Source organism: Coregonus clupeaformis, chromosome 1 (assembly GCF_020615455.1).
Source record: "Coregonus clupeaformis isolate EN_2021a chromosome 1, ASM2061545v1, whole genome shotgun sequence".
Taxonomy (NCBI): domain Eukaryota; kingdom Metazoa; phylum Chordata; class Actinopteri; order Salmoniformes; family Salmonidae; genus Coregonus; species Coregonus clupeaformis.
This window is the reverse complement of record NC_059192.1, coordinates 97,459,771-97,487,106: the sequence shown is the minus strand read 5'-3', so window position 1 is coordinate 97,487,106 and position 27,336 is coordinate 97,459,771. Positions and strand designations below refer to the sequence as shown.

The 27,336-nt window shown below is 46.3% G+C and overlaps 1 protein-coding gene across 3 annotated transcripts in view; it reads right to left on the bottom strand.

Annotated features, from left to right (window-relative positions):
• Nucleotides 1-3,193: 3,193 nt before the first annotated feature.
• Nucleotides 3,194-27,336, bottom strand: part of LOC121578079 (brefeldin A-inhibited guanine nucleotide-exchange protein 3-like) — a 58,427-nt gene continuing 34,284 nt past the window's right edge. Inside the window, exons 20-34 of one of the 3 annotated variants that reach the window (XM_041892172.2) lie at nt 22,569-22,702; nt 22,233-22,378; nt 21,273-21,452; nt 21,047-21,182; nt 20,634-20,765; nt 20,377-20,480; nt 19,769-20,042; nt 19,429-19,605; nt 13,564-13,678; nt 13,297-13,399; nt 7,327-7,458; nt 5,959-6,089; nt 5,612-5,620; nt 3,922-5,164; nt 3,194-3,744 (exon numbers count right to left, since the gene is read on the bottom strand). In XM_041892172.2, coding sequence (XP_041748106.2) covers nt 3,553-3,744; nt 3,922-5,164; nt 5,612-5,620; nt 5,959-6,089; nt 7,327-7,458; nt 13,297-13,399; nt 13,564-13,678; nt 19,429-19,605; nt 19,769-20,042; nt 20,377-20,480; nt 20,634-20,765; nt 21,047-21,182; nt 21,273-21,452; nt 22,233-22,378; nt 22,569-22,702 — 3,208 coding nt within the window. In that variant the 3' untranslated portion in view covers nt 3,194-3,552. The remainder of the gene's footprint in view (nt 3,745-3,921; nt 5,165-5,611; nt 5,621-5,958; nt 6,090-7,326; nt 7,459-13,296; nt 13,400-13,563; nt 13,679-19,428; nt 19,606-19,768; nt 20,043-20,376; nt 20,481-20,633; nt 20,766-21,046; nt 21,183-21,272; nt 21,453-22,232; nt 22,379-22,568; nt 22,703-27,336) is intronic. The other 2 variants (XM_041892181.2, XM_041892190.2) reach the window with 2 other exon arrangements.

Here is a 27,336-nt window from a genome sequence, read left to right as displayed (position 1 = left end):
CTTATTTATCAGTTTGTTTTCTGTATGAAATCTTTGATTCATTGTAAAAGTGTCTTACTATTAACAGCTTGAGAGTACTTACATATAAAAAATGTACTGTATTCACAAATGCATTTGGCCAATTTTTTTACATATTCTTTTACAATTGTGATGTGCTTTTTAAATTATTGCCTATTTTAGAGTAGAGCTGAAAACCTAATAAGTTATATTTACCTGTAATACCTTTTAAGAGCAGACATTTTCTACTAAAATTCAACTACCGTAATCTTTGGAGGCCGGCAACTGTTTCAACATATTATTGAACTTCAAATGTTTTGACAGCAAGTGCATATTATATCTACTTCTAAATAGTCCACTAAACTAACTAAAAGACACATGGGTGTTTGCATAAAAGGCTGTCATTTGACTCCTCAAATGTACACAAACAGCAATAGCGAACATATTTTACAGTGATACATGTACTGTATGTTAAATAATCTGTCCCTTTTCTACTACTTTTCATTACTGCCCAAGCAGATGTCAGCTATTAGAGCTGACTCAGAGTAGCGAGGTCAGAGAGGGTCAGAGAGGTCAGAGAGGGACAGAGAGGGTCAGAGAGGGTCAGAGAAGGCAGGGAGGGACAGAGAAGGCAGGGAGGGCAGGGAGGGGCAGGGGGGGACAGAGAAGGCAGGGAGGGACAGAGAAGGCAGGGAGGGCAGGGAGGGGCAGGGGGGGACAGAGAGGGCAGGGAGGGACAGAGAGAGCAGAGAGGGACAGAGTGCAGGTAGGGACATAGAGTGCAGAGAGGGACAGAGAGGGCAGGGAGGGACATAGAGCAGGGAGGGACAGAGAGGGCAGGGAGGGACAGAGAGGGCAGGGAGGGACAGAGAGGGAAGGGAGGGGCAGGGAGGGACAGAGAGTGCAGGGAGGGACAGAGAGGGCAGGGAGGGACATAGAGGGCAGGGAGGGACAGAGAGGGCAGGGAGGGACAGAGAGGGCAGGGAGGGACAGAGAGGGCAGGGAGGGACAGAGAGGGCAGGGAGGGACAGAGAGGGCAGGGAGGGACAGAGAGGGCAGGGAGGGACAGAGAGGGCAGGGAGGGACAGAGAGGGCAGGGAGGGACAGAGAGAGCAGGGAGGGACAGCGTGCAGGGAGGGACAGAGAGGGCAGGGAGGGACAGAGAGGGCAGGGAGGGACAGAGAGGGCAGGGAGGGACAGAGAGTGCAGGGAGGGACAGAGAGGGCAGGGAGGGACAGAGAGGGAAGGGAGGGACAGCACCATGGCATTTCCTGTAGAGGGGCTGGTGAGTCCGGTGGGGTCCGGGGAAGGCGTAGTGATTGGAGAATCATCATGTTAAGGTGTCACATTATCTAAGGACGTCAGTTTCCAGACAGGCCAGATCTGAGCAGGGTTCCAGCCCAACCGGTTGTTGAGGTTTGAGGTTATATGAACGAAACCTCATCCTGCCAGTCTCCTTTACATTATGTGTTGGGTTGTTTATCAACAGCTCTCAATGAGGATCAGCATGTGTGGATTTACTTTCTGATTCCACTGGACAGTGCTGAGTAAGACTCATTAACCTAGTTGGTGAGAGCATCTCAGGTGTGCTTAGATACAGTACGATTTTTGGCTGCATTTCTATCCTGTTTCAGTTAATGGATGGATTACGGCAGTGGTGTAGTAGAGGGTAAACCACCTTTTGCAGAAAAATGCATTGAAAGTATAGGGAGTGTTACTTTTTTTCACCAAGACCGGTGATCAGAGTTTACCCACCTATTTTTCTACCACAACATCACTGCATGATGGTGGTCTGTTTACCTAGAGGGGACTGGGGCACTTCATTTATAGAGCAGAATCTTGTCAGATGAAAAGTGCAGTATACCAATTTACCACTGAAATGTGTAAAGCTAACTGTAACTAATAATTTCATATGACACAGTTAATCCAGTCAAAGAACAAACATACATCTAAAACTATATACTCTTAATGTGTTTAGCATATTTGCAGTTGTAGAGCATTGATGATAATAATAATAAATAATAATATGTGAGTTAATATAAATCATTGGGGTGAAAATAAACAGCTACAGAGCCTTCAGAAAGTATTCACACCCCTTGACTTTTTCCACATTGTGTTGTGTTACAGCCTGAATTTAAAATGGATTCAATTGAGATTGTGTCACTGGCCTACACACAATACCCCATAATGTCAAAGTGGACTTATGTTTTAGACATTTTAACAAATTCATTAAAAATAAAAAGCTAAAATGTCCTGATATGGCAAGCCTAAATAAGTTCAGGAGTAAAAATGTGCTTAACAAGGCACATAATAAGTTGCATGGACTCACTCTGTGTGCAATAAGTGTGTTTAGCATGATTTTTGAATGACTACCTCATCTCTATACCCCACACATACAGATAATTGTAAGGTCCCTCAGTCGAGCAGTGAATTTCAAACACAGATTCAATCACAAAGAAGGGCACCAATTGGTAGATTGGTAAAAATAAAAAGAGCAGATATTGAATATTCCTTTGAGCATGGTGAAGTTATTAATTACACTTTGGATGGTGCATCAATACACCCAATCACTACAAAGATACAGGCATCCAACATTGTAGTTACTCCACAATACTAACCTAAATGACAGTGAAAAGAAGGAAGCCTGTACAGAATACAAATATTCCAAAACATGCATCCTGTTTGCAGTAAGGCACTAAAGTAAAACTGTGGCAAAGAAACAAACTTTATGTCCTGAAAATCCAACACAACACATCACTGAGTACCACTCTTCATATTTTCAAGCATGGTGGTGGCTGCATCATGTTATGGGTCTGCTTGTCATCAGCAAGGACTAGGGAGTTTTTTTTAGGATAAAAATAAACAGCTAAGCACATATTATTTCCTTATCTATTGTTTACTTAACACTTATTTTTCTTTAAACTGCATTGTTGGTTAAGGGCTTGTAAGTAAGCATTTCACTGTTGTATTCGGCGCATGTGACAAATACAATTTGATTTGATTTGATTTTAAATTCACCTTTCAGCAGGACAATAACCTAAAACAGGACACATCTACACTGGAGTTGCTTACCAAGACAACATTGAATGCTCCTGAGTGTCGTTAATACTTATGTAAATTAGATATTTCTGTATTTCTTTTTCAATACATTTGCAAACATTTCTAAAAACATGTTTTCACTTCGTCAGATGGGTGAGAAAAATATATATTTTATCAATTTAGAATTCAGGCTGTCAAGGGGTATGAATACTTTCTGAAGGCACTGTACGTCAGCAAATTTAAATACATGACAATACAATTTTGGGCAGAAAGTTAAAAGCTAACTTCCATTTCATTCATGAGTGACAGCGTTAAAGCAAAACCTAGCAAAGTGTGACACTGTAAATTACAATCAAACTGAATGACTTCCTGTAAATTACAATCAAACTGAATGACTTCCTGTAAATTACAATCAAACTGAATGCGGCTGAAAGCGGCAACGCAGATTCTCATTGGCTGAGCCTGGGTCTCTACAATAAAAACAGTGCCATCTCATCTAAGGCAGGCAGGTGCCCTTCACATAGTGATGTCATACATTCTCCCTACGCGACTCAGCCACTCTCGCACTGCCTGGCGCACGCGGAGGTCAGTCACGTGACAGGTCAGCTGACTAATGCAGGGGAACATGGCGGGCTGCAGGGCCACGAAGGTAGGGTCTGGGAGGAGCTGGATCTGAGTCAAAATGGTCAGAACCATGTTGGTCCACGCCTAGAGAGAGAGAGCGAGGGAGAGAAAGAGAGAAAGATAATTACTCTTACATTTGAGTGCAACATGCGTTTATTCAATAATCAAAAGAAAACTGGATAAATCAAAAACAAAATGTACTTTCTGTTATCACCCAATTGACTATAGACTGAGTGATGTTTCTCCAGCATGTGGTCCTACCTGTATCTGAGCCTCTGAGTCTCTGATGGAGACGTTATGGGAGCTGGCTGTAGAACCGGAGCGGGATCTGATATTTTCCTGCCTCAGCACCTCTGGCCCAGCACTGAACGAGTGTCTCATGGGCCCCGGGTCCACCAGCTGCTGAGGCCTCTGTGGGACGGACGACTCTGGGCCCCTCATGGTCCCTGCCTCACCCGTCTTCTCTCCCCCCTTGGTCTCCTTCACGAAGGTGGTATGCTGCTGCTGCTTCCTCTTCTTGTACTCGATCATCAGCTTGGTGATGGTCTTGTCGGTGGCGATGGTGTATAGCTTGTTCCCAGCACTCTCCCACCACTCCTTCTTGCGGCCCGCTGGGTATCTCCTCTCCCCTCTGAGGTGTGGCAGGCTGTCCATGCAGTAGCCAGCAGTAGGGCTGTGGGTGTCCTCCGACGGCGTCTCCGCTAGCTGGGAGCGCACGCCGTCGTCTGAGGGTGTTCCACGGCCGGAAAGGCCTCCCGTTGAGGCCGTGGGAGTCTCGGGGGTGGAGGGGAAGATGGGCAGGAAGAAGAGGGGGTCCCCCCGGAGGACAGGCACTGCCTCGTCCACCACGTTCTCCTGATCCAGGTGCATCTGGATGTAGTTATTGCAGAGGTCCATGCAGAGCTTGTGCAGCCGCTTGACCAGCCAGGCCCAGTCTGCGCTGCTGACTGGCTGGATGCTGAGTGAGGGGACGGTGGCCCTCCACTTACGCTTCTCATTCCCCTGCGGGGGGCTCACCTGGGCCGTCTCCTCAAAGATGTCCTCATCCTCGGAAGAGCACTGCTGGGAGGAGTCAGAGCTGCCCTCGTCCTCCTCGTACAGGATCTTCTTCACCAGCTCAGCCGTGATGCTCTCCTGGTTGGTGAGCGTGGCACACAGCAGGGCCTGGAAGTAGATGTTGAAGCTCATGGCAGACTGGCGGTACAGGTTGGCAGCGCCACACACCCCAGACACCTTCATCAGCAGGTACTTGAGGCCCGGGCGCGTGTCGAAGTCCCGGGCCGTGCGGTAGGAGTCCAGCAGCAGGTCGAAGATGATGGCCAGGTTCTGCATGGAGATGTAGCGCAGGAAACCAGCTGGTCTAGGATCAGATACTGGGGTGGTCTTCAACTGGGCCTCAGCATCACCAGGGTGCTTCACAAACTCCTCCAGCAGGATGTCATACAGGTTCTGGAGCAGCACTTGGTGGGAAAGTAAGCTAACCACTATAGTTCTGAAAGGAATCCTGTGGTCAGATGGAGAAAAGGGTTATTAAAGCCATTGATGAAAACAGATGCCTATATTACTGATGCAGTAGTTCTGATTGTCAGAAACACGTAACGGGATTTGAGCAATACATTTTCCTTATTGGGAGAATATGAGAAATGGTATTTAAGCGAGCAGGTTGCTGGACTTCTTGACTTCACACATGCAAGTACACATGACTTAACTAACGTTTTATAACAGTCTGCTTTTAATATAAGACATACATTTCCCCAGCTGAAGTCTTCATCATCTGTACAGTAGCTTATGCCATCTGATAAAATATGTTGACAGAATATAATTATGTTTACGGTACATGACATTGAATAGATGATCTTTAAAAACATCAGGTAATGAACTAAGACAGGTGGGTGAATGCTGCTCACAGTAAACCAGAATCATGGCATGGATGTCATCAAAGTGCTCTTACCCAATTTTTCTGCAGCAAGTCCAGCACAAGAAAGAGATCAGAGGCATGTAAGGAGGGAATGAGTCTGAATATACTACACATCATAATCGACATTCTGAACAGTATGAGTAAAGGCTGTGAACCCAGACATGAACTGTAACACACCAGTGTGAATAGATTAGAATAGAGCAACAATTTAAAGTTGACGATGTACTGTACATGACAGGTTGAACACACAGTATATAAACTTTACACACAGGGACAGATTTAATATGTTTTTGCAGTGCTTGTACCTGGTGCAAACGTTTAGTACATCTGTCCCACTGACTCAAGCCACCAGACTAGCTATGTATTTAAAAGTTGCCAACCTTTTCTGAGTATGACCATTGGATTGCTGGTCTGACGGGAGCTCTATGATGAGCACACAGGACTGGGCATGCTCAAAGCCTTCCTTGCTGTTGGGGGTTTTAGGGGAGCACTGGGTGTCCAGCATAAACACCTAAAGACAGAAGGAAGTTAGGAGACAGGAGGAAGTTAGGAGACAGGAGGAAGTTAGGAGACAGGAGGAATTCATGTTCAACCGCTATATAGTCATACTGAACAACATCCAGAAGATTTGAGATATAATACAAGAGATTTGAAATTTTGTCTAATAACAGCTATTATAACAGCTAGATTGATGAATAGTATGTATTTGACCCAGGTCTGATTGTAGACTGCCACACATGTACATATGTCACATCAACATGCATGTAGCCGGCTGCGTTTAAACAGGCAGCCCAATTCTGATCTTTTTTTCACTAATGTTTTTTTTGACCAATCAGATCTGAAAAAGATCTGACGTGATTGGTCAAAAGACCAATTAGTGGAAAAAATATCAGAATAGGGCTGCCTGTGTGAATGCAGCTGCCTAGGCCTAGATTAAATCTGGACCACGGAAGATCTGCGTAATACCGCAATTCACATTTAAAGGTCATTTCCGATTGAGCCGACATATGCAGTCTCTGCAAACAAGGAAACATTGCCTTTAAATAGTGCATAGCTGAAAAGGGGCGACTGAATCTAGCTCCTAGTGTGTAAGTTCCATCACATGTATATAGAGTAGTGTTGCATGTACAGTAGTGTTGCATGTACAGTAGTGTTGCATGTACAGTAGTGCTGCATGTACGGTAGTGTTGCATGTACGGTAGTGCTGCATGTACAGTAGTGTTGTATGTACGGTAGTGTTGCATGTACAGTAGTGCTGCATGTACGGTAGTGTTGCATGTACAGTAGTGTTGCATGTACAGTAGTGCTGTATGTACGGTAGTGTTTCATGTACAGTAGTGTTACATGTACAGTAGTGCTGCATGTATGGTAGTGTTGCATGTACGGTAGTGTTGCATGTACGGTAGTGCTGCATGTACAGTAGTGTTGCATGTACAGTAGTGTTGCATGTACAGTAGTGCTGTATGTACGGTAGTGTTTCATGTACAGTAGTGTTACATGTACGGTAGTGCTGCATGTATGGTAGTGTTGCATGTACGGTAGTGTTGCATGTACGGTAGTGTTGCATGTACAGTAGTGTTGCATGTACAGTAGTGTTGCATGTACAGTAGTGTTGCATGTACGGTAGTGCTGCATGTACAGTAGTGCTGCATGTACAGTAGTGTTACATGTACAGTAGTTGCATGTACGGTAGTGCTGCATGTACAGTAGTGTTGCATGTACAGTAGTGTGTGGTGGAGGAGGGTCACCTGCTGGGCCATGGCTCTGATTCTCCAGTACTCTGCCTCAGCAGAGGGGGAGTGGGACGGCGCGGCCACCTTAACCTCACAGGCATCCCCAGAGGAGCTGTCTGAACCACTACGGAAACACGCCAGCAGATTCTACACAGCGACACAGACACACAATACAACAATGTAGTCTAGTACTCTGACATGTATGCTGAAGCTGTACAGTCTGGTGCACGAGGTTCCATCCAATGTGATCCAGTCAACAGGATCTAGAACACACAGCACACTGACGGAACCATCCCCATCAGACACATGGAACTTCATACAGTGGTCCCAGTCATGTACAGCTGAGACAGTAAAAGTACACATACACCTAGGATTCTATTTATCTAATAATAAAGTACTGAATGACAGTAATCCCAACATACAGTACTGTAACTAAGAATCTAAAAATCTAAAAATAATATAATAATATAATAATACTTTTAGCAACAACAAAAATATTTGTCAATTTCCAATCTGTAGAAACAATGAGAATAGAAAGGTTCAGAACTTTTGTGAAACATCACAGCACAGTTGAAAAACATATGGCAAATAGAAATCCAATATGGATGGTGTTAAGAGATAGATAGGAGGGGTTGAATGGAGCTGAAGGTTGGGACTAATAACAACAAATAACAACAAGATAACTAATGTAAAACATACTGTGTCAATAATACGTATATAGGTTATAGGTTAAGAACTCTTGTGAAAGAGCACAGTTTTAAAGATATGGCATATCGAAGCAAACCGGATGGACATCATGAAAATGATTGGAGAGGTTGAGGGTAGAGGAAGTTCAGGAGTATAAACAAACAAAATAGAACTATTGTAAGATTGACTGTGTCCATAAAATGTATATAGCATGTATAAGCTGGAAGTAGAGGCCTAAGCGTTGTTGTTCACTAGTTTACTCAAATGAGGGGAGGGGTGGTAGGGTTAGAAAGTAATAAAGGAAACAATTTTTTTTTAAGGATATGTATATATATATATGTATGTATATGTATTTATACAGTTGAAGTCGGAAGTTTACATACACTTAGGTTGGAGTCATTAAAACTCGTTTTTCAACCACTCCACAAATGTCTTGTTAACAAACTATAGTTTTGGCAAGTCGTTTAGGACATCTACTTTGTGCATGATACAAGTAATTTTTCCAACAGTTGTTTACAGACAGATTATTTCACTTATAATTCACTGTATCACAATTCCAGTGGGTCAGAAGTCTACATACACTAAATTGACTGTGCCTTTAAACAGCTTGGAAAATTCCAGAAAATTATGTAATGGCTTTAGAAGCTTCTGATAGGCTAATTGACATCATTTGAGTCAATTGGAGGTGTACCTGTGGATGTATTTCAAGGCCTACCTTCAAACTCAGTGCCTCTTTGCTTGACATCATGGGTAAATCAAAAGAAATCAGCCAAGACCTCAGAAAAAAAATTGTAGACCTCCACAAGTCTGGTTCATCCTTGGGAGCAATTTCCAAACGCCTGAAGGTACCACATTCATCTGTACAAACAATAGTACGCAAGTATAAACACCATGGGACCACGCAGCCGTCATACCGCTCAGGAAGGAGACGCGTTCTGTCTCCTAGAGATGAACGTACTTTGGTGCGAAAAGTGCAAATCAATCTCAGAACAGCAGCAAAGGAACTTGTGAAGATGCTGGAGGAAACAGGTACAAAGGTATCTATATCCACAGTAAAACGAGTCCTATATCGACATAACCTGAAAGGCCGCTCAGCAAGGAAGAAGCCACTGCTCCAAAACCTCCATAAAAAAGCCAGACTACGGTTTGCAACTGCACATGGGGACAAATATTGTACTTTTTGAAGAAATGTCCTCTGGTCTGATTAAACAAAAATAGAACTGTTTGGCCATAATGTCCATCGTTATGTTTGGAGGAAAAAGGGGGCGGCTTGCAACCGAAGAACACCATCCCAACCGTGAAGCACGGGGGTGGCAGCATCATGCTGTGGGGGTGCTTTGCTGCAGGAGGGACTGGTGCAATTCACAAAATAGATGGCATCATGAGGAAGGAAAATTATGTGGATATATTGAAGCAACATCTTAAGACATCAGTCAGGAAGTTAAAGCTTGGTCGCAAATGGGTCTTCCAAATGGACAATGACCCCAAGCATACTTCCAAAGTTGTGGCAAAATGGCTTAAGGACAACAAAGTCAAGGTTTTGGAGTGGCCATCACAAAGCCCTGACCTCAATCCTATAGAAAACGTGTGCGAGCAAGGAGGCCTGCAAACCTGACTCAGTTACACCAGCTCTGTCAGGAGGAATGGGCCAAAATTCACCCAATTTATTGTGGGAAGCTTTTGGAAGGCTACTCAAAACGTTTGACCCAAGTTAAACAATTTAAAGGCAATGCTACCAAATACTAATTGAGTGTATGTAAACTTCTGACCCACTGGGAATGTGATGAAAGAAATAAAAGCTGAAATAAATCATTCTCTCTACTATTATTCTGACATTTCACATTCTTAAAATAAAGTGGTGATCCTAACTGACCTAAAACAGCAGGGAATTTTTACCAGGATTAAATGTCAGGAATTGTGAAAAACTGAGTTTAAATGTATTTGGCTAAGGTGTATGTAAACTTCCGACTTCAACTGTATATTTGTATGGATGTATATGTATATATACACAATACCGTTCAAAAGTTTGGGGTCACTTAGAAATGTCCTTGTTTTCGAAAGAAAAGCCATTTTTTTAAACCATTTAAATAACATCAAATTGATCAGAAATACAGTGTAGACATTATTAATGTTGTAAATGGCTATTGTAGGTGGAAATGGCTGATTTTTTATGGAATATCTACATAGGCGTACAGAGGCCCATTATCAGCAACCATCAGTCCTGTGTTCCAATGGCACGTTGTGTTTGCTAATCCAAGTTTATCATTTTAAAAAGGCTAATGATCATTAGAAAACCCTTTTGCAATTATGTTAGCACAGCTGAAAACTGCTGTGCTGATTAAAGAAGCAATAAAACATGGCCTTCTTGAGACTAGTTGAGTATCTGAAGCATCAGCAAGTGTGGGTTCGATTACAGGCTCAAAATGGCCAGAAACAAATAACTTTCTTCTGAAACTCATCAGTCTATTCTTGCTCTGAGAAATGAAGGCTATTCTATGTGAGAAATTGCCAAGAAACTGAAGATCTCGTACAACGCTGTGTACTACTCCCTTCACAGAACAGCGCAAACTGGCTCTAACCAGAATAGAAAGAGGAGTGGGAGGCCCTGGTGCACAACTGAGCAAGAGGTCAAATACATTAGAGTGTCTAGTTTGAGAAACAGGCGCCTCACAGGTCCTCAACTGGCAGCTTCATTAAATAGTACCCGCAAAACACCAGTCTCAACATCAACAGTGAAGAGGCGACTCCGGGATGCTGGCCTTCTAGGCAGAGTTGCAAAGAAAAAGCCATATCTCAGACTGCCCATCTTAAAATTTTCTTTTTATTGGCCAGTCTGAGATATAGCTTTTGGAAGTGATGCAGACAATTACATTGATGGAAGTTACAATCTATCTGCATTATTAAAAAGAGAAGAAAAAAATAAGAAGAAGAATCTAAAAAGAAAGTAATGAATGACAGTAATCCCAACATAATCCCAACGTGGTTCTCTGTAGCTCAGCTGGTAGAGCACGGCGCTTGTAACGCCAAGGTAGTGGGTTCGATCCCCGGGACCACCCATACACAAAAAAAAATGTATGCAGGCATGACTGTAAGTCGCTTTGGATAAAAGCGTCTGCTAAATGGCATATTATTATTATTATTATATTATACAGTACTGTAACTAAGAATCAAAATGTATAGTAAGTGGACATTTACTTTTACTACACTCTTAAAAATAAATGTGCAAGTTGGAACCAGATAAGGTTCTTGAGCGCGATGCCATAGGGGAACTACTTTAAGGTGAACCTTTGCCCAAGTCTGAGGTCTTGAGCGCTCTGGAGCAGGTTTTCATCAAGGATCTCTCTGTGCCTTTTGGCAAACTCCAAGCGAGCTGTCATGTGCCTTTTACTGAGGATTGGCTTCCGTCTTGCCACTCTACTACAGTGCCTTGCAAAAGTATTCATTCCTTTGGTGTTTTTCCTATTTTGTTGCATTACAACCTGGAATTTAAATTGATTTTTATTTGAATTTCATGTAATGTACATACACAAAATAGTCAAAATTGGTGAAGTGAAATGAAAAAAATAACTTGTTTCAACAAATTCTAAAATATAAATAACCAAAAAGTGGTGCATGCATATTTATTCACCCCCTTCGCTATGAAGCCCCTAAATAAGATCTGGTGCAACCAATTACCTTCAGAAGTCACATAATTAGTTAAATAAAGTCCACCTGTGTGCAATCTAAGTGTCACATGATCTGTCACATTATCTCAGTATATACACACCTGTTCTGAAAGGCCCCAGAGTCTGCAACACCACTAAGCAAGGGGCATCACCAAGCAAGCGGCACCATGAAGAGCAATGAGCTCTCCAAACAGGTCAGGGACAAAGTTGTGCAGAAGTACAGATCAGGGTTGGGTTATAAACAATATCTGATACTTTGAACATCCCACGGAGCACCATTAAATCCATTATTAAAAAATGGAAAGAATATGGCACCTCAACAAATCTGCCAAGAGAGGGCCGCCCACCAAAACTCAAGGACCAGGCAATGAGGGCATTCATCAGAGAGGCAACAAAGAGACCAAAGATAACCCTGAAGGAGCTGCAAAGCTCCACAACGGAGATTGGAGTATCTGTACATAGGACCACTTTAAGCCGTACAGTCCACAGAGCTGGGCTTTATGGAAGAGTGGCCAGAAAAAAGCCATTGCTTAAAGAAAAAAATAATAAGCTTATAGAGACATACCCCAAGAGCCTTGCAGCTGTAATAGTTATGCACGCTCAAGGTTCCAGTTTATTTCACAATAAAACATATTTTGCATCTTCAAAGTGGTAGGCATGTTGTGTAAATCAAATGATTCAAACCCCCCAAAAATACATTATTCTAAGGTTCTTCTAAGGTTCTAAGGCAACAAAATAGGAAAAATGCCAAGTGGGGTGAATACTTTCGCAAGCCACTGTATAGAGGCCGGATGGTGGAGTGCTGCAGAGATTGTTGTCCTTCTGGAAGGTTCTCCCATCTCCACAGAGGAACTCTGGAGCTCTGTCAGAGTGACCATCGGGTTCTTGGTCACCTCCCGGGTTCTTGGTCACCTCCCTGACCAAGGCCCTTCTCCCCCAATTGCTCAGTTTGGCCGGGCGGCCAGCTCTAGGAAGAGTCTTGGTGGTTCCAAACTTCTTCCATTAAACAATGATGGAGGCTACTGTGTTCTTGGGGACCTTCAATGCTGCAGACATTTTTTGGTACCCTTCCCCAGATCTGTGCCTTGACACAATCCTGTTTCGGAACTCTACGGAGGATTCCTTCGACCTCATGGCTTGGTTTTTGCTCTGACATGCACTGTCAACTGTGGGACCTTATATAGACAGGTGTGTGCCTTTCCAAATCATGTCCAATCAATTGAATTTACCACAGGTCGACTCCAATCAAGTTGTAGAGACATCTCAAGGATAATCAATGGAAACAGGATGCACCTGAGCTCAATTTCAAGTCTCATAGAAAAGGGTCTGAATACTTATGTAAATAAGGTAAATCTGTTTGTTTTTTAAATACATTTGCAAACATTTCTACAAACCTATTTTTGCTTTGTCATTATAGGGTATTGTGTGTAGATTGAGATTTTTTAAAAACTGTAATCCATTTTAGAATAAGGCTGTAACATAACAAAATATGGAAAAGGGGAAGGGGTCTGAATACTTTCCGAATGCACTGTATATATAATATGATAATATAACAATATAAGTCCTTTACCTTGACAGGCTCCAGGGTTAGGGTTAAATATATATAGATAATATAACAATATAAGGCCTTTACCTTCACAGGCTCCAGCGTGGCAGAGAAGGCATCCTGCAGGGCACAGCAGGCCAGATGCCACATCTCCTCAGTGAAGACAGGGCCTACTGTCACCAACACGTACCTGCCACAGGAAGAGACAAACACCTGTCACCTAAAGCTCAGTCATACACATTATGTTTGTCTCTCTCTCTCTCTCTGTGTGTGTGTGTGTGTGTGTGTGTGTGTGTGTGTGTGTGTGTGTGTGTGTGTGTGTGTGTGTGTGTGTGTGTGTGTGTGTGTGGCCACCTGATACAGGAGCAGCCCACTCTAGAGATGGTCTCAGCAGGTTCAGCCACACAGGCCACCAGCAGCTTGAAGAGGTCCTTCAGCATCAGGTTGATCAGATTCTCATAGCCAATATCTACAGGAGCACAGAGATATGAAGGATATGGACAGAGGCACAACCAGGATCTGGGGCCGTCCCACTTGTCAAAAACTGGTTGAATCAACGTTGTTTCCATGTCATTTCAACAACAAAATTAAATGTGATATTGAATCAACGTGGTAAACTGATTTGGATTGTGTGTGTGTAAGGGAATTTCATTTTTTCACCCAACTTTTAACCTAAATCCAATGTTACGGTGAATATTTTTGATTTCACATTGTATTCACATTAGTTGACAACTCAACCAAATGTGACCTGTTTCAGGAAACTAGGCGTATGTCGCAAGTCACGACTTCACAAGAGAGCCATTTAAACGTTTTTTAATTAATTTATCAAAATGTGTTTTTTGGCAGAAATGCCTTCTGGAACATGTAAACTTTCATGTGCCTTAATAACACACTTGTATGCCATCTATAAATACGAATAGAATTGTTAAATTACGAGCCTTGTTGGTTAAGCCACAGAAAAAGACAGCAACCTTCCCACTAGCCATGATTGGCTGAGATAATGAGTGGACTGGACATGCCAAAAGAGGAGTTCAGATTGGTCTGCCATATAAAAGTCTTCTGTCAGTCTGTGTTGGTAATCCTGTCAAACGCGGCTTAAAAAAAAAAAAATGTATTGTGTAGTGGAGCTGCATACAGTGAGGGAAAAAAGTATTTGATCCCCTGCTGATTTTGTACGTTTGCCCACTGACAAAGAAATGATCAGTCTATAATTTTAATGGTAGGTTTATTTGAACAGTGAGAGACAGAATAACAACAAAAAAATCCAGAAAGACGCATGTAAAAATTGTTATAAATTGATTTGCATTTTAATGAGGGAAATAAATATTTGACCCCCTCTCAATCAGAAAGGTTTCTGGCTCCCAGGTCTCTTTTATACAGGTAACGAGCTGAGATTAGGAGCACACTCTTAAAGGGAGTGCTCCTAATCTCAGCTTGTTACCTGTATAAAAGACACCTGTCCACAGAAGCAATCAATCAATCAGATTCCAAACTCTCCACCATGGCCAAGACCATAGAGCTTTCCAAGGATGTCAGGGACAAGATTGTAGACCTACACAAGGCTGGAATGGGCTAGAAATCAAATCAAATCAAATTTTATTGGTCACATGCGCCGAATACAACAGGTGCAGACATTACAGTGAGACCATCGCCAAGCAGCTTGGTGAGAAGGTGACAACAGTTGGTGCGATTATTCGCAAATGGAAGAAACACAAAATAACTGTCAATCTCCCTCAGCCTGGGGCTCCATGCAAGATCTCACCTCGTGGAGTTGCAATGATCATGAGAACGGTGAGGAATCAGCCCAGAACTACACGGGAGGATCTTGTCAATGACCTCAAGGCAGCTGGGACCATAGTCACCAAGAAAACAATTGGTAACACACTACGCTGTGAAGGACTGAAATCCTGCAGCGCCCGCAAGGTCCCCCTGCTCAAGAAAGCACATATATAGGGCCATCTGAAGTTTGCCAATTAACATCTGAATGATTCAGAGGAGAACTGGGTGAAAGTGTTGTGGTCAGATGAGACCAAAATTGAGCTCTTTGGCATCAACTCAACACGCCGTGTTTGGAGGAGGAGGAATGCTGCCTATGACTCCAAGAACACCATCCCCACCGTCAAACATGGAGGTGGAAACATTATGCTTTGGGGGTGTTTTTCTGCTAAGGGGACAGGACAACTTCACCGCATCAAAGGGACGATGGACGGGGCCATGTACCGTCAAATCTTGGGTGAGAACCTCCTTCCCTCAGCCAGGGCATTGAAAATGGGTCGTGGATGGGTATTCCAGCATGACAATGACCCAAAACACACGGCCAAAGCAACAAAGGAATGACTCAAGAAGAAGCACATTAAGGTCCTGGAGTGGCCTAGCCAGTCTCCAGACCTTAATCCCATAGACAATCTGTGGAGGTAGCTGAAGGTTCGAGTTGCCAAACGTCAGCCTCGAAACCTTAATGACTTGGAGAAGATCTGCAAATAGGAGTGGGACAAAATCCCTCCTGAGATGTGTGCAAACCTGGTGGCCAACTACAAGAAACGTCTGACCTCTGTGATTTCCAACAAGGGTTTTGCCACCAAGTACTAAGTCATGTTTTGCAGAGGGGTCAAATACTTATTTCCCTCATTAAAATGCAAATCAATTTCTAACATTTTTGACATGCGTTTTTCTGGATTTTGTTGTTGTTATTCTGTCTCTCACTGTTCAAATAAACCTACCATTAAAATTATAGATTGATCATGTCTTTGTCAGTGGGCAAACGTACAAAATCAGCAGGGGATCAAATACTTTTTTCCCTCACTGTAAGTGTTGCTTACCACTTTCTGGAGGATCGAGTTTTGAAATCAGTGGAATTAGAGTATGATAGCTAAAGAGATGGCGAAAACACCTGTCTCCGGATTACATCTTCAAACTAAGGAAGGGCAACCGTGGCATGGCATCAGTGACAGGGAGACGCATCCATCATGCATGATGATGTACGGGTAAGATCATCTAGCTAGCTACATTTTCAGATATTACACGTTTCTAATTTTGACAGAAAGTGTTTCATTTCAAGATAAAGTGTACTATTAGCTAACTAGCTAACGTTAGCTGGCTGGCTCACTAGCTAACTTTACGTGAATGACGTTATTATTCGTATCCCAGAGCTGTTTGCTTTTCTAGTTAGAACCTAATGTTAGCTAGCTAACATTGAACCTGTTTGGTTAGCTCCCAGCAGATTCATGCAGGGTAGTAACGACATGATTTGACACCATGTTCATTGTTGTTTAACTAGCTAACGTTAGCTGGCTGGCTCGTTATCTAACGTTACGTGACGTATGTGATCTTACACGTTGTTTACCTAGCTAGGTTAATTGTTTAGCTAGCTAGCTACATGTCTTAAGCTAAAGTGTACAACACCCGTTGAATATGGCCGGTGTCAGTAAACATCAGCAAAAAAGCGTAATAAAATTGTTGCCAGCAGAGCTGGTTAGGCTGTTTTCATGTTATCCGGAGGTAAACAAATCATTGGCCAGAGCGTCAAGTGTGCGTTCTGAAAGCTCCGGGAGCTAAACGAGATGGGTGAGGCTAAAGCTTAAGAGGATGTGAATGATGCTGAATGTGGGTAGACAAAGAAGAGCTCTTCACTAGATACCAAAACATTCAAATGCCATTTTCTCAAAAGTGAGTTTACAAGTTTATCAACTTTCAATGCAGAATTACTTTCCCATTGTTCCTCAAATGCAGTGTATGATATACCATTTTCTAGCTCTGAGTCTCTACTTTTATCCAATGTAAAAAACACAATTTCAAATTTTGCTACATAAGACCAAATACAGGTGTTGAGTCACAAATGTAAATAAAAACTAGATGTTCAACTGACGTCTGTGCCCAGTGGGGGATTTATCAAGCATCTCATAATATGAGTCAGGATCAGGTTTTCCCTGCCCATGTAATATATTTTAAAAGTGATCTAAAAGGCAAAACTGATCCTAAAACTGATCCTAAAACAGCAATCCTACTCTGAGACCCTGGGAACATCTGTTTCACAAACACCTATTTTGTCTGTCTAAATGTCTAAGTTAACTTCCATCTCTGCTGCTAGCTGTGTACACTTCCATCTCTGCTGCTAGCTGTGTACACTTCCATCTGTACACTTCCATCTCTGCTGCTAGCTGTGTACACTTCCGTCTCTGCTGCTAGCTGTGTACACTTCCGTCTCTGCTGCTAGCTGTGTACACTTCCGTCTCTGCTGCTAGCTGTGTACACTTCCGTCTCTGCTGCTAGCTGTGTACACTTCCGTCTCTGCTGCTAGCTGTGTACACTTCCGTCTCTGCTGCTAGCTGTGTACACTTCCGTCTCTGCTGCTAGCTGTGTACACTTCCGTCTCTGCTGCTAGCTGTGTACACTTCCGTCTCTGCTGCTAGCTGTGTACACTTCCGTCTCTGCTGACAGCTGTGTACACTTCCGTCTCTGCTGACAGCTGTGTACACTTCCGTCTCTGCTGACAGCTGTGTACAATTCCGTCTCTGCTGCTAGCTTTGTGTACACTTCCGTCTCTGCTGCTAGCTTTGTGTACACTTCCGTCTCTGCTGCTAGCTTTGTGTACACTTCCGTCTCTGCTGCTAGCTTTGTGTACACTTCCGTCTCTGCTGCTAGCTGTGTACACTTCCATCTCTGCTGCTAGCTTTGTGTACACTTCCGTCTCTGCTGCTAGCTGTGTACACTTCCGTCTCTGCTGCTAGCTGTGTACACTTCCGTCTCTGCTGCTAGCTGTGTACACTTCTGTCTCTGCTGCTAGCTGTGTACACTTCCGTCTCTGCTGCTAGCTTTGTGCACACTTCCATTTCTGCTGCTAGCTTTGTGCACACTTCCATTTCTGCTTATAGCTGTGTACAATTCCATTTCTGCTGATAGCTGTGTACACTTCCATCTCTGCTGCTAGCTGTGCACACTTCCATTTCTGCTGATAGCTGTGTACACTTCCATCTCTGCTGATAGCTTTGTGTACACTTCAATCTCTGCTGATAGCTGTGCACACTTCCATCTCTGCTGATAGCTGTGCACACTTCCATCTCTGCTGATAGCTGTGCACACTTCCATCTCTGCTGATAGCTGTGTACACGTCCATCTCTGCTGCTAGCTGTGTACACTTCCAGCTCTGCTGCTAGCTGTGCACACTTCCATCTCTAGCTGTGCACACTTCCATCTCTGCTGCTAGCTGTGTACACTTCCATCTCTGCTGCTAGCTGTGTACACTTCCAGCTCTGCTGCTAGCTGTGCACACTTCCATCTCTGCTGCTAGCTGTGTACACTTCCGTCTCTGCTGCTAGCTGTGTACACTTCCGTCTCTGCTGCTAGCTGTGTACACTTCCGTCTCTGCTGCTAGCTGTGTACACTTCCATCTCTGCTGCTAGCTGTGTACACTTCCGTCTCTGCTGCTAGCTGTGTACACTTCCGTCTCTGCTGACAGCTGTGTACACTTCCGTCTCTGCTGACAGCTGTGTACACTTCCGTCTCTGCTGACAGCTGTGTACACTTCCGTCTCTGCTGCTAGCTTTGTGTACACTTCCGTCTCTGCTGCTAGCTTTGTGTACACTTCCGTCTCTGCTGCTAGCTTTGTGTACACTTCCGTCTCTGCTGCTAGCTTTTTGTACACTTCCGTCTCTGCTGCTAGCTGTGTACACTTCCGTCTCTGCTGCTAGCTGTGTACACTTCCGTCTCTGCTGCTAGCTGTGTACACTTCCATCTCTGCTGCTAGCTGTGCACACTTCCATCTCTGCTGCTAGCTGTGCACACTTCCATCTCTGCTGCTAGCTGTGCACACTTCCATCTCTGCTGCTAGCTGTGCACACTTCCATCTCTGCTGCTAGCTGTGCACACTTCCATCTCTGCTGCTAGCTGTGTACACTTCCGTCTCTGCTGCTAGCTGTGCACACTTCCATCTCTGCTGCTAGCTGTGTACACTTCCGTCTCTGCTGCTAGCTGTGCACACTTCCATCTCTGCTGCTAGCTGTGCACACTTCCTTCTATGCTGCTAGCTTTGTGTACACTTCCTTCTATACTGCTAGCTGTGTACACTTCCTTCTATGCTGCTAGCTGTGCACACTTCCATCTCTGCTAGCTGTGTACACTTCCATCTCTGCTAGCTGTGTACACTTCCATCTCTGCTAGCTGTGTACACTATGCTCGACCACCACTCGGGTCATTTCCATTGTCTTTCCAAGGCCACTGTACCTGAGTGGATGAAGCTTTGAATGTGCTCCACCACCAGCTCACAGCACAGCCCAATGGCGTGCTTGAAGTTGGCTGCGGCTATGTCCCAGTACGCATGGTCACCATGGCTACGCTGCAGCCAGAGTGACATTACAGGAAGAAGAAGCTGGATCACGGAGAATATGGCAAAGCCTGGTCCTATGGAGGTGAAAAAAAGAACTGACGGTTGGTTTTCATGTAGGCTACGTTAATCTTGATTATGTGACTTTTAGAAGATAATCACCCAGACCATGTAAAACCAAACTTCAGTGGATAGTGTTGAATTGGGCCTGTCCTGTGGTGTCATGGTATCTCTTCTCACCTGGTAAGTTGGTGAGCTGTCTGAGAAGTTCAAACAGCAGTTCCAGGGTGGGTGGCTGGTGCTGCCGGGGGCAGTTAGATACCGCTGCAGTCAGCTGCTCCAGCAGCAGGATCCACACCTGGATCAGGCCTGTGTCATCGTCAAACTCAGCCAGGACACAGTCCATGCCATCCTCACTGCTGACAGACCTCTCCTGGGCCCTCATGGGCAGGCTGGCCAGCCGGGCTCCCAGGAACACTGGCTTAGAAGGCATCTTGTAGATTTTGGCAAGCAGCTGCAGCAGAAAACATCATTACATTAACATTTTAGTCATATAGCAGACGCTCTTATCCAGAGCGACTTACAGTTTTTAGTGAGTGCATAAATTTTTCATACTGGCCCCCTGTGGGAATCGAACCCACAACCCTGGCGTTGCAAGCGCCATGCTCTACCAACTGAGCTACAGGATCATCATAAGTAGATGGGAGAAGTCTTCCTGTAGAAGGATTGTGACCCTTTATTTATCAATTTTAATAGACTTTCTGGAAGCCCGTCTGATAAGAGGACTCATTTTAGTGTGACACCCATTGGAAATAGCTAAGGTGGCCCATGGGCCAGTGTTTTCCTACCTGGGAGCACTTCCTTAGGTAGTCCAGAGCAGGGAGGCACAGTTCTGTAGAACTGTAGCCAGTGGCATTGACACAGTCCCCAATCTCCTTATAGTCCACTTCTCCTGGGAACAAGGCACCGGTGTTTGATGGCAGTAATCATTTCCATTATATCTTACAAATAACATGAACATTCAATGTCTCCGTCTACAAATGTGATGATCATAACAATAGTATTACACACCCACAGAGAAAAATCATGTAATCATCTTATTTACCTGACTTACCTAAACCTTTGACAAACTTGATAAGGCACATGATGTAGTCAGTTGCTGCGTTGGCGAAGACCTGAATGTTGTCGGTGTTGATAAACGCTTCAAAGACATCAAACACGGGTGCCTGAGACTTCCCTGCATTAGAGACGGAGCAGAAAACAACCTCAAAGACACAGGAATCTCCTTAGAGAGAGGGGACAAGGCTCCAACAGATCTCCTGCTGCTGAGACCAGCTGTGCAATACATTAGGGAATACAATAATACAACAGAAATATGTTACCTGTGCAGTACATTAGGTAATACAATAATACAACATAAATATGTTACCTGTGCAGTACATTAGGGAATACAATAATACACAGAAACATTGAGATGTAATAAACTCTAAGACTAGGCTGCCTGTCAGACATACATACCCATGGAGTATTCTCCTATCAGGTAGTCTTTCATGTCTGTCCCATGCACGGTCCTCAGGGCACTGAATAGAGGTCTCCAGCCAGACTGGATCTGAGGGGAACACATCTCTACCAGCTCCCCTATGGATGTGACCACCTGACAGACAAACAGCAGGTTCTTAACTACCGGGTCAACTAATTATAAGAGGGCGTTAAGGAGACCTTATGTGTGTGAGAGACAACTAACCTGGTCCTGTACGTCCTCGTCACACAGCTCCAGCTGCATGATGTGTTCGAAGGGTCTGAAGAGCGCCTCGTTAAAGTGGAAGTGAGGAAGCTCTGCCCAGCTGGTCAGCACCTCCATCAGAACGTCATGGATGAAGGACACAGCCTTCTGGGATACATGGCGCTCTTTGTGGCAGGCAGCCTCAGAGGAGACAGAGAGAAACAGAAATGAGAACAATATATGCCTAATTTAAACTGCAGAAAGGGTGAACCTGTTAGGCCACGCCAGATCAGTGATCGTGGAGGAGAGGACATAAGCAAAGGAGGCCACACAGTTGAGATCCATTCCCTGAGCTCCTACCTCCACCAGGTGTGGTGCACCTCCTACCTCCACCAGGTGTGGTGCTCCTACCTGTGTGGTGGTACTCCTACCTCACCCAGGTCTGGTTGTGCTCCTACCTCCACCAGGTGTGGTGGTGCTCCTTCCTCCACCAGGTGTGGTGGTGCTCCTACCTGTGTGGTGCTCCTACCTCCACCAGGTATGGTGCTCCTACCTCCGCCAGGTGTAGCGCTCCTACCTCCGCCAGGTGTGGTGGTGCGCCTACCTCCGCCAGGTGTGGTGGTGCTCCTACCTCCGCCAGGTGTGGTGGTGCTCCTACCTCCGCCAGGTGTGGTGGTGCTCCTACCTCCGCCAGGTGTGGTGGTGCGCCTACTTCCGCCAGGTGTGGTGCTCCTACCTGTGCGGTGCTCCTACCTCCGCCAGGTGTGGTGGTGCTCCTACCTCCACCAGGTGTGGTGCTCCTACCTGTGCGGTGCTCCTACCTCCACCAGGTGTGGTGGCGGTCCTACCTCCACCAGGTGTGGTGGTGCTCCTACCTCCACCAGGTGTGGTGCTCCTACCTGTGTGTTGCTCCTACATCCACCAGGTGTGGTGCTCCTACATCCATCAGGTGTGGGGCTCCTACCTGTGTGTTGTTCCTACCTCCACCAGGTGTGGTGCCACTACGCTCCAGGCCCTCATCATGTGCAGCAGGGGTCTGGTCTTATTCCTCACGATCCGCAGCATGGCCTCCCCTAGGCGGAACAGGTGCAGGGCGCTACGCCTGTCCATGGTGGACTTGGCCTCTCCTACAAGGACAAAGGCAACATGATGGTTCATTTGCTCCTGTAAAAGGCTATTTTTCCATGAACATTGTGGATCAGACCTGTGTCTAACTTTTGAGTTAGCACTTTTGGGACTGTTCCATTGTACTGGGCTAATTTGAATCAGGGTTTTGACCCAGGTCTGTTGGGAATGACAGTGTGCTGTGTTTGGTACCTGGCATGGCTAAGGAATAGTCTCCTGTCTCAGTGACTGAGTCAAAGAGCTGGGACTGAGATGCCTTCCTCAGCTGGTGCAGGAAACCCACCAGGCCAACCAGGTTAAGCTTACAGACGGAGTCCTCAAACAACCTGCAAAAAAGGACACACAGTGAAGAGCAAATGATTGTCAATGTATTCTTCAAACAGCAGAAAGGAATCACCACAAGCCCATTGGAAATCTGTGGGACTTGTCATGAGCCCTCTCACTCCACCGGGTTACCACCTTAATTGGTTTCCACTATCTTCCACTCTGCTCACCTCCTCTCTCTACTCAGCCTAACTAGCTCCACCTGTCCCTGCTCTGCTCGGCTCTAATTACTCTGCCAGCTGCGCTGCATTACCCACTTACCTCTCCCAGTATTTAAGGCCCTGTCTTTCAGCTCTCCGGTGTCAGATCGTCTGCAAAGCTCACACCCGGAACCTGTTTGCTCGCGCTTCTGGCTCACCCTGGTTTTGTGACCCCGGACCTGCCTGTTTATTGGATACTCTTCTGCCTTAGGAGATCCAGACCTGCTTCTGCCATTACGACTCCTGACTACTCTTCAATCCCGGTAACTCTGACCAGCCTTCTGCCTTGCTACTACGTATTTTGGATTCCCTTGAACTGTACTGCTGCCTGGTTTCATTCCGCCCTGTTGTGTCTGTGTCTCCCCCAGGACTTCTGGACCACCCACCACCGGCTTCATAGGACGCATCGCTGCCACTGGGGGGCACAGACCCAGCGCATTGGACGGGATCCCTGTTACCCCTGGAGCCTTCATTCACTCCCTACTTCCCCTTTTCCCTTAAGTTTAATAAACTTTCTGGTGTGACGCAATTGTGGTCCTCTGGTCGTCTGTCTGAATCGTGACAGTACGATCTGACCATCATGGACCCAGCGCACACTTCCCCCACATGGAAACCGAAGAACCTGAGCAACCCACCGCCATGCTACGCCTGGAACACACTGAGAGAGAGCTAGGCCGCATGAGCGGCGACATCACCTCTCTGCTTCAGGCCGGCTACCAACAGCATCAGCAGTTCCAGCAGCACCAGCAGCAGTCCCAGCAGCAGCAACAACAACTCGCCATGATCATTCAACTCCTCACCAACCTGACCCCAGCCAGTCTGCCCACCAGCCCTGCCCCCGAGTTACCTGCCCCGGTCATTGCAGCCGCTGCTCCGAACCCAAGATTGGAAACCCCGAGCGGTTCAACGGCGATTCAACCCAGGTCCGGCCATTCCTGACTAGCTGCCGACTTCAGTTCTCCTTGCAGCCAAGGACCTTCGCCACGGAGGGGGCTAAGGTTGGGTATGCCATCACTCACCTGACGGGCCGAGCTCGACTCTGGGGAACAGCAGAGTTCGAACGTCAAACCCCCGCATGTGCAACCTTCGACCTGTTTGCTGAGGAGATGCTGAAGGTGTTTGACCTGGATTCACCAACCGCAGAGGCGTCTCGTGAACTGTTCAGTATTCGACAAGGCAGACGTACAGTCGCAGACCATTCCATCGACTTCCGAACCCTGGCTAGACGAAGTTCTTGGAACACACCATCGTTGGTGGACGCGTTCTTCCATAGTTTGGCTGACTATATCAAGGACGAGTTGGTCTCCCAGGAACTGCCTTCCACTCTTGATGAAGCCATCGCACTGACTGTCAGGATCGACAGTAGGATACAGACCCGTCGTCGTGAGAGGGGGCGCCAAGGTCCACCTACTACCGGCATTCGGAGAGATCCGACTGGGTTCCTGTCATCTACTGCCACTCACCCAGGTCAGCTTGATCAGTCTGAGCCTATGGAGATTGGGCGAGCCTCTCTCACTCCTGCAGAGCGCCAGCGACGCTTCACCTCAAACCTCTGTCTCTATTGTGGAGGTGATGGACATCGTGTGGTAACCTGCCCTTTAAAGGGCCGAAGCTCACCGGGCATAGGGGGAGTCCGGTTGAGTTCAATGACCATCCAGTCCTCCGACCGCAAACCCCCTGCTGCAAGTTCACCTCCGCCTCCCTGACTCAACTCACACCCTGGCTGCTCTGGTGGATTCTGGCGCCGAAGCCAACATAATGGACATCAAGCTGGCACGCCAACTGGGACTGGAGAACCTCCGTTTGACACCTCCTATTCCTGCCCGGGCACTGGACGGACACTTACTCGGATCGGTCACTCATGTCACGGCCCCGGGTCTCGATGGGTCTGTCCGGAAACCATCAAGAAACTATCCAGTTTCACCTGCTCCCCTCTCCAGGCCAACCCCTCATCCTGGGTTACCCATGGCTCCGCCGGCACAACCCTCAGCTCGACTGGGTGACCGGGGGTGATCAGGGAGTGGGGAGAGGACTGCCACCGAACCTGCCTGCTTGCCGCCGCACTACCCCCTCGGCCAGTACCTACTAACTCCGCTCCTGACCCCTCCAAGGACCCTGTGTCGATTCTGCCAAGTCCCTGCATCGTTGCAGCTCTGACCTGGGCTGTTGAGGAACAGGTGCTGGAGGCTCTCCGTAACCAGCCAGGTCCCAGCACTTGCCCAGCTGACCGCCTTTTTGTCCCCGAAGACCTGAGGTCCCAGGTCGTTCAGTGGGGACATGACTCCCGCCTAGCTTGTCACCCTGGCTCCACCCGCACTTACAACCTGCTCGCCCAGAGGTTCTGGTGGCCCTCTCTGAGGAAGGATGTACGGGAATTCGTCCAAGCCTGCCCCATCTGCAACCAACACAAGTCGTCCTGCCAGCCCCCAGCCGGATTGCTGCAGCCCCTGCCTGTGCCCAGGAGTCCGCTGGTCCCTGCTGCGCCTTGTCCTCCTCCTCCACGGCTCGCCGAAGGTGGTCTGGTTTACACCGTCCGCCGCCTGCTTCGGTCCAGACGGAGGGGTAGGGGTCTCCAGTACCTCATTGACTGGGAGGGCTATGGACCTGAGGAAAGGACCTGGGTGCCAGCTAGTCGGATTGTGGATAGGACTCTCATCACCGCTTTCCACCAACGGCATCCTGATCAACCTGCAATCCGTAGGGGCCGCCCCAGAGGGGTCCCTAACCGTCCGGCCCGCTCGGCTTCCTGTCCTGTGCCTGACCCTGTCTCGGGACCTGTCCCATCTCCCGACCACGGCCCTCCGGCTTCCTCCGAGGATGAGGACGTTCACTCGGACCGTTCGGAGGAGTTCTAGCCCTCCTCCGGCTCCCCTCCTCCCGCCCGGCGTGGTGTTGCTCTTGGGACTTCTGGGGGCCGTCCCTTGGGGGGGGTTCTGTCATGAGCCCTCTCACTCCACCGGGTTACCACCTTAATTGGTTTCCACTATCTTCCACTCTGCTCACCTCCCTCTCTCTACTCAGCCTAACTAGCTCCACCTGTCCCTGCTCTGCTCGGCTCTAATTACTCTGCCAGCTGCGCTGCATTACCCACTTACCTCTCCCAGTATTTAAGGCCCTGTCTTTCAGCTCTCCGGTGTCAGATCGTCTGCAAAGCTCACACCCGGAACCTGTTTGCTCGCGCTTCTGGCTCACCCTGGTTTTGTGACCCCGGACCTGCCTGTTTATTGGATACTCTTCTGCCTTAGGAGATCCAGACCTGCTTCTGCCATTACGACTCCTGACTACTCTTCAATCCCGGTAACTCTGACCAGCCTTCTGCCTTGCTACTACGTATTTTGGATTCCCTTGAACTGTACTGCTGCCTGGTTTCATTCCGCCCTGTTGTGTCTGTGTCTCCCCCCCAGGACTTCTGGACCACCCACCACCGGCTTCATAGGACGCATCGCTGCCACTGGGGGGCACAGACCCAGCGCATTGGACGGGATCCCTGTTACCCCTGGAGCCTTCATTCACTCCCTACTTCCCTTTTCCCTTAAGTTTAATAAACTTTCTGGTGTGACGCAATTGTGGTCCTCTGGTCGTCTGTCTGAATCGTGACAGGACTATCATTCCAGGGTCTTTCTTTATTTGTACTATTTTCTACATTGTAGAATAATAGTGAAGACATCAAAACTATGAAATAACACATATGGAATCATGTAGTAACCAAAAAAGTGTTAAACAAATCAAAATATATTTTAGATTTTAGATTCTTCAAAGTAGCCACCCTTTGCCTTGATGACAGCTTTGCACACTCTTGGCATTCTCTCAACCATTCATGAGGTAGTCACCTGGAATTCATTTAAATTAACAGGTGTGCCTTGTTAATTTGTGGAATTTATATCCTTCTTAATGCATATGAGCCAATTAGTTGTGTTGTGACAAGGTAAGGTTGGTACACAGAAGATATCCCTATTTGGTAAAAGACCAAGTCCATATTATGGCAAGAACAGCTCAAATAAGCAAAGAGAAACGACAGTCCATCATTACTTTAAGACATGAAGGTCAGTCAATCCGGAATATTTCAAGAACTTTGAATGTTTCTTCAAATGCAATTGCAAAAACCATCAAGTGCTATGATGAAACTGGCTCTCATGAGGACCGCCACAGGAAAGGAAGACCCAGAGTTACCTCTGCTGCAGAGGATAAGTTCATTAGAGTTACCAGCCTCAGAAATCGGCAATTAACTGCACCTCAGATTGTAGGCCAAATAAATGTTTCAGAGTTGAAGTAACAGACACATCTCAACATCAGCTGGTCAGAGGAGACTGCGTGAATCAGGCCTTCATGGTTGAATTGCTGCAAAGAAACCACTACTAAAGGACACCAATAATAAGAAGACTTGCTTGGGCCAAGAAACACGAGCAATGGACATCAGACCGGTGGAAATCTGTCCT